The sequence below is a fragment of the Mizuhopecten yessoensis genome, unplaced genomic scaffold (assembly GCF_002113885.1).
Source record: "Mizuhopecten yessoensis strain PY_sf001 unplaced genomic scaffold, ASM211388v2 scaffold10797, whole genome shotgun sequence".
Classification (NCBI taxonomy): domain Eukaryota; kingdom Metazoa; phylum Mollusca; class Bivalvia; order Pectinida; family Pectinidae; genus Mizuhopecten; species Mizuhopecten yessoensis.
In genome coordinates this window covers 1,764,895-1,772,996 of record NW_018408726.1, presented here as the reverse complement: position 1 = coordinate 1,772,996, position 8,102 = coordinate 1,764,895, and the positions used below count along the sequence as shown (strand labels likewise).

The 8,102-nt window shown below is 35.3% G+C and overlaps 1 protein-coding gene across 1 annotated transcript; it reads left to right on the top strand.

Annotated features, from left to right (window-relative positions):
- The first annotated feature begins 3,649 nt into the window (after window positions 1-3,649).
- Window positions 3,650-6,122, top strand: LOC110462489 (transcription factor Sox-2-like). Its single transcript, XM_021516453.1, has 2 exons — window positions 3,650-4,735; window positions 5,141-6,122. The coding sequence occupies exons 1-2, from the start codon at window positions 3,877-3,879 to the stop codon at window positions 5,185-5,187; spliced, it is 906 nt and encodes a 301-aa protein (XP_021372128.1). The 5' UTR covers window positions 3,650-3,876; the 3' UTR covers window positions 5,188-6,122.
- The last annotated feature ends 1,980 nt before the right edge of the window (window positions 6,123-8,102 follow it).

Below are 8,102 nucleotides of genomic sequence, written 5' to 3'. Positions count from 1 at the left end.
TTTGATCTGTATTTTATTCCAATAAATTAGTTGCTAATAAATATATATCTAAACCAATGGAAAAATCATGCATCAGTCGGAACAAACAAATACTTTCTATTTACATTTATCTATAAGCATTCTACATAAAATGCGGATATCAGGAAAAGGTTCCGACTCTGCCTTTATAACATACCCGCCGCCCCTTTAACGCTATTAACACTTATAAACGGATATTCCTCGTACACAACATTTCAGACATGAACAATATCCTCCTATCATTATCATCTTGATATGTATTTGATAAATAACACAAGAAATTGGTGTTTCAATAATTGAAATAAAAGCTGCAGTTTAAATAATTAATCTGGAATAAATTTTCAAACATTGTCAATGATTCTATTTCAAAATACGGTCCCTTAATTATATTTGTAGAAAGGAATATTTTAATAAAAATATACAATATCCTAATAATTTGAGATTTTAAATCCTTGTGGCTTTTTCCTTTTCACTGCACACTGATTTGTTGGTAGCCTCTGACAATGTCTGCACATCATTCGTTAGCGCGAGGGCACGTGCATGGTTGAAGTGATGCACGTGCATTTGATTAATACTATTATTTTTCCTCTTAAAAATCTGACAGCTGATCCAAAAAGCTTTTAGATAAAATAGAAATAATATTTCTATCTGTTACCGACCAGTTTCAATTAACAAATTGAAGAAAATAAAAATTGTTAATCTTGATCTATAATTATGCTGATGAATATGAATCGGTATTAACACCGTGCATAAGATGATTACTTAATAACAACTTCTATGTAAAACTCGCGTTGCCGTGTGTACCTCATTATTCCTAAACCTTATACATTGTTTGTAAAGATCTAATTTTGATTATACATTTTTATCATAATTGTATATATATATATATATAGAATAAAAACTATAATATATAAAGTCCTTCAAATTTAGACATTTGTAAATATGTAAATGAAATATATGTGCCTGACATCTGTGCACGATGCTTAAATAGGAAAAGGATATATATATATATATATAAAAGAATGTAAACAAATCTTGTTGATATGTGAGATGTAAGTCATAATTTTGTAGCAGGACGTCGCGTCTCTGTCTGTATTCCTGTATGCTAGAGAACCTCCTTTTCCTTTTCGTGACATTTCCAGTGCATGGAGGCTTTTTCTTATCAATTATGCATAGCACAGAAATACACGAAGGCACTTTGCTAATAATTTTCTGGTTTCGGAGTCACACTATATATTCATGACCGTGCAATTTCACGGAGAGAAAAAAACGGGTTCGCCTCGTCAATTAGAATGTCTATCGTCATTTCATAATTAATAGAATACTACAACATCAACCTACGTTTATCATTACAGGTGAGCGCAGTGTTTCTTTATGTATCAATAATCCATGGCGAGTTTGCTAGTGTGGACATCTGGGCAATGGCTACAGTAAAATAATTTTCCTACTTACGAATATCAAGTGTGATTTTCTAAGTACACTTGTCCAGATATTGTCCAAAATCCTTGTCATGTTCGCCTGTTTGTTTCACACAAATGCAGCATATGTAAGTACATTTTCGATTTTTGAAGTCCTTCAAATTTAGACATTTGTAAATATGTAAATGAAATATGTGCCTGACATCTGTGCACGATGCTTAATCCCTTCAATCGTATACGGGCAATCCGTTCGAGATTTGTTCCCGAGGTCGAGTCACAGGATCGGTACATATAAATAATATATCTAGTCAGTATTTGATACACAATGTAAATACTTCTGCCTCCTATAGTCATACATAAGAACAAAAACATCTTAATGAATAAATCATTATTTTGTACGAATGAAATATTCCTGAATGCAATACAAATCCTGAGCACCATGTACAGCTTTTGTTGTTATCAGTTAAAGAGGATGATAAATACACAAGTAGCCGGTTCTATGGGACAATACCTAATTCCTTTCAATGCAGTCTTAGCCACACACATCTATACACACGTATACATATATAATCATTTAATTCCTTTAATGTACTGAAATTATCGACAACTTACTATGGACGCGTTTACTATAAAATACGCGTGAAATTTTCTGTAGTAATCAATTTCAGGTCTCTAGCTTTGTTACTGCAGCCAGACACACATTTCCCATTCATGAATGGCCATAGTTGTTGATTTCATTCAACTCAAATCTGTAGCAAGACACATCGAGGTGCTGAGGTTACGATTGTATGCATTGTTTCGCATATACAATGCGATAGATATTACACTCACAATGCCTATTCTCGTACGCTTTATATAGAGGTAATACGACCGGGTATAGAAACCGACGATAGGTTATATTGTAACTTAACACCCGTTAACTGTTACGAATTACTTTCCATTGAAAACGAAGGCAACTGTAGCACAATATGTAACGGTTTGTTCGCTCGGCTGTCAACTACATTTCATTGCAAGATGTTGTATTAAGAAACAACTGTAAAAAACAATCCTGTACTAATTGGTTGACCGTTCAATTATCATAGGATTTTAATGCTAAAAGCAAATAAAATCGTACTCCTGGAATAAAGGGAGCTCTAAGTATATCTACTCCCGTGTCGATGTACTTAGAGGTAAACGGTGGCTTAAACACAGGTGTCTGAAATAACGAATCGGGATGGATTCGTACCAGTAACTGTTTCCTTTCTAAAAAAAAAACTAATTATTTTTCGATTTGATAGAGGTAAAAATGAACGTATGTTATGGAAAAATTGAGATGTACTTTATATTTATATATTTCAAAACACACATTTTGTAGTTAATACATTTAACCCATATGTTAATTTTGTAAAGTACATTTCAATATTTTTACTATTCTGCTTCAAAATTTATTCATTGAATCTTCAAGAGGCAGTTGTTGTATAAATAAAAAAAAAAACACTTCGTAACAGAACTATATAAATTCTGTATTTCTCTGGCATGTTGATAACACAGATGCCTAATGATGTGTGTTAAATGTGATTTTGGGAAATGAATTTAAAGAAAAAGGATATTTGAAAACTTCTACAACAGTCCTTTTTTTACATAGATTGTTGATAATACCACAATAGCGGTTTAAAATAAGTTGATACTTTTCGCACAAACAAAACAATCTCTACAGTATTTTTATATTTTTTCCAACGGTTATAACCAGAAAATAAAGTAAATATTTCACTATATTATAATATTCTCACACATTTCTATTTCGTATTATTAGTAAGCGTTCCTTTGAAACTAACAGAAAGAACTTTATTAAAATATGTATTTAAATTTGATTGACATTAAATTTCATCTCATTCCACAACTGACCGTAGTCGTTCCGTTTGACACCCCGGTCAAGAAATCTGCATTTCAATAGTTGGCTCGTCCCCATTTTCCATGGGTTGAACGAAGTTCAGTTGAAACTATTCACTCAGTCGAACCGTCACACAATGCCGGTTACCTGTTAGCCCCGCCCACAATTTTTCTCACCTTGCCCACCACTGAAATTTATTCGCGGCAGTGACACGCAGAACTCAGGAAATTAGCATAGCCTAATTTGATTGGCCGAGAGCGTTTCTGTTTGTTCGCCTCACAATCGATAACCATGTGTTCACTAAAGCATATTAGGCAAAGAAAAAGAGGTGCTTGACTATAGGAGACGTTCTTTTGAAACGCAGAGAAAAGCTGTGGAGATTTATCAATTCTATCTTCTTCTATTGGACTCGGGTCATATTCATAGCCATTGGACTTCAACAATACACGCAGTTATAAAGAAGTTTGTGAGCCGGTATTGGAAGCTACTGTTTATTTACACGACAAACGTGACTTGTATTACTCGATAAACTCGGCTATCGTGTGTTGTGTTTGTGACTACCCACAGAATATGGAGCAGGACATGTCTAAAGCTCAGTTACAACAAACTCTCGCAGGGGTAGGGGTTTCAAACCCGGGGATGGGGCCGCCACACCAGGCCCATCAGGGACACCCCCAGAATCACCAGGTTCATACGGCACCCCACCCTCACCAGGCTCACTCCCCACCCGAGCAAACGAACATTTCTAACGGACAGGGTGGTGGGGGCCTTACGGCTCAACAGAAGAAAGACTTAGATAGGGTCAAACGCCCTATGAATGCTTTTATGGTGTGGTCGCGAGGTCAGAGAAGGAAAATGGCACAGGAAAACCCCAAAATGCACAACTCTGAAATCAGTAAGCGACTCGGTGCGGAGTGGAAACTTTTGACGGAAACAGAAAAACGTCCGTTTATTGACGAAGCTAAGAGGCTCCGTGCTATTCACATGAAAGAACACCCCGATTACAAATACAGACCACGAAGGAAGACAAAAACTCTCATGAAAAAGGACAAATACGCACTACCCGGAATGCAGCCCGGTGCTCCGCTCCAGCCCGGCCGTGACGGCGCGGGTATGTATCCGATGAACGGGTACATGCCAAACGGTTATATGATGCACGACCCAAACGCGTATCACATGGCAAACCAAATGGGACTTGCTGGACAATATGGTTATCCGAATATGGCAACACAATCTATGCCTTCAAACCAAATGACAACTCCATCTTACATGAACGGATCACAGAGCTACACGATGTCAATGGCATACGGAGCCATGCCATCCTCCCAAGTCCCCCAAACGTCGATCAAACGGGAACCACAGACCGGAGGGCCGGGACAGCCCGTCCCCACGGGAGGCCGGAATCCAGGGGACCTACGGGAAATGATCAGTATGTATTTACCGGGGGACGCGGGGGAGCACCATAGTGCTGCAGCACAGCAAAGACTAATGCATCAATCTCATTATCAGCCGTCAGCAACGGAAAATAGTACTGTTCCGCTTACACATATGTAACTTTTTATCAAACGAAAAAATAACAATTTACATCTACACAGTATATTTGAAAAAAGTCTAGTGTGTGTGTGTGTTAAAATATTATTATGAACTGATTTTAAATCTATAATCTTCACGAACTTTTGCTAGACGTGAATTATGAACTAATCTTTCCCCCCATTTGAATCGTCATATTACTAGAACAATTAACTGTTGATATGATTATATGTGGTGATTTATATGAACACAATGTATCGCCTTTGACACGATTAAGAAGGAATTCCTCAATTTTTACTTTTAGGAGGCGATCAAGTACCTGTACACTACGAAAACCCGTGGAGGGACTGAGAAAATGGTTGGACGATTCTTGTGTGGGGAAAGTTTCAAAACGTTTATTAAGTTGCTCATCCTTAAATCCGAAGGCATGGTTGATGGGCAAATGTGGTGTTCGCGCGTGTGAAAGTTCTCTATATTTCCTTGGACATATCATCGAGGAATCTCATTTCACAAGGCAGGAACTCCAATACATCAAGTTGTGCTATTTTACCTTTTATGTTAAATATTTGAAATACAGTAGCATTTGTTTATAAATTCAATTTATTGTTTATAACGAGAGTTTTTTTGCAAACTTATTTGTGGCATAATATGTTGTGTGAATGTTATTTTGTGAATCTGTTGTCAGAATGGTGTAAAAGGGAATTTATGAGCAAAAATATTTCATTTATCATTCGACATATTTATGTTTGCTCATTTTTCTTTAAAATGAACTTATTTTTGTAATTATACTTTATAAATTTTGTACAGAGAACTGATTAAGTGTGAGAAGCATTATTAGTTATCTACATAGTATAATTTTGTTTTCACTAAGGAAATAACCTTGAAATATTGAACCAAAGGTACTTTTATTACCATTGAATTTATAACATTATCTATAATTTAGGGGAAGAAAATGTTTGAAGAGTTTTTTGGTATAAACTGCTGATTTACTGGTAAAAAAAATCTTCAAAACGTGACTTGAATTATACATATATTTTTTCCAAAGTTTGAATGTTTAAGTGGCTCAGTATTTCCTATGTAAGAAGTACTTAAATTATTGTATGATTATTTTCTTGAGAAAAAAAATATATAAAATTTTATTAATAGATTTGCATTTTTTATTTTCAAGCTTACTACAATTATGCTAATTTGTAAATATTTATAGAATTAAGATTGTTTATTGAATGAACAGTCTTGCGCCAAGGCGTACAACCAAATAGAATAAATTAAAAAAATTCTGAACAAATTTATATCTTCCTTTGATTCTTTCAGTAATTACTGTTGATGGTTTTCTGACACAGGTATTCCCTTTTTCTTAAACCATAGCTGTAAAACTATTCCGTGTACCCTGTTGTTGACGTGTAGGTAAACACCGTACACGACTGGAGTGCTTCATGTTGACAAATGTAGGGCCTGATTTAAACTGTTTGTCAAGTGAAAATCATCTACTTTAAGTAGCAGTCGCTTCTGCAGATACTAAAATGGCATTCGAGTATGGCTAAGTTTGTCTGAGGTAGGCCGAGAGAACAGTTTCTTAACATATCGCCAACGTTTCACACTTTAAACAAAAATGATTATATTTGATACTTGAAATAATCTTTGTATTTTCATAAGTATTTCAACTTTGATTGACATGTCCCTCCTTTTCAGTTTTAAAGTCAATACTAGAATTCAACATGTATTTCAAAAACTGATACACACTATGGTCTGAATTTCTCCCTTAAATTCGCTTTGTTTTACTGCTGGGTGTTGTGGTATATATAAGAAAATCATGATTGTTTTTACCTACCACTTTGACCGCCGTTTGGTCACTTTTAACAAACCATTTAGTCAATAATGGGAAGATGGGATTTACACTTATTTTCCATTATGTCTTGCCGTACACAAATTAATCCAGCCGTAACTGAATGCCATGTCTAATAAAATAGGCCTGAAGATATAGCTACCGGCCAACTATGTTACAACAGGACAAGAAGTACATAAAAGGTGCATCGTGTGTGTTTAAAAACCTAGAAATTATTTAAACAGGGTTTTCATCATAAAGCGAACTTTAAAAAGTTATATGGGAAATAAATAAATAATAATGAAATAAATTAAAGGCCCTACTACATTTAAACAAAAAGTTTAAAAGTCTCCATTCTGTAGACTTGTTTAGTTCAGATGATATTTACATGCAGTGTATATTTCACAAGAGAGGTAATAATTTAAAAAGTATCTTAAACATTTTGAACCATTTTGCAAGTTCTATTTCTGTTTACTGGAGTGACTTCTGGACGTGACAGAGGACACTCTGATTTATTGGGCGATATTTCAGATTTAACATACTCGATTTATTTTCGACATATTCACGGACGGATCTTTTAACATCCTCTAGTGAAAAACATACGTGTTCCGACCGGACTGGAGGTTAGCCCTGTGTCCTTAGCACTAGCCCTCGAACTAATTAAACGATTTAGCCGCCCTAGAAGTTTATGGCGGTATATGGCACCAAAATCTCGTTATCTTAATTTACTTGGCGTGAAACACGTGGTGAGATTCTGCAACTGCGACAAATATGATCCCGAGTTTTTACGCCGAAAGCAGTAAGGACGAATTAGCCTCGGAATAACTCTCCTATTATTGTGATGAGGGGGTTCTGCGACTTTGATAACAGATAGCCATATAATCGCCTGTAATCTCGTAAATCTGATTTTGTTTCATGTAGCGGTTTTCTATTGATAGCGGAAACTGTGCTAATCTAAAGACGATTAGACGACAACTGACCTCGGGGGGGAAAGGGATTGTTTTAATGTGCACCATTAATTACTGTTGGGGGTGGGGGAAACACAAATTCACTCGTGATAGGCTTTTTACTACGTAGTAGTTACATTTTGAATAAATATTTTAATAAAACTTAACATGAGAAGAGAATATTGAACTATATTTGAAAATTAATCAAATTGACCGATATATCCACAGGGAATTAATGATTAATGTTTTTGACCTTTCTAATTTTAATTTTTACATTGTACATCCTGAATTAACTGAGATGATATATTGTTTAAGCGCCTCTGTTACCCTAAACACGAAGACGGGTCTTTTTAAATAAATCATTTAAAGAATTAAAACATTAGAACCAATTTTAGATTGCGCAAGTTTCTGGGAGATTGTTTAAATACAATACTGAGATGTTTCATCACATAGAGGTAGTACTCCGGCCCCCTCTCCCCTATTCAGACATAAAAGCA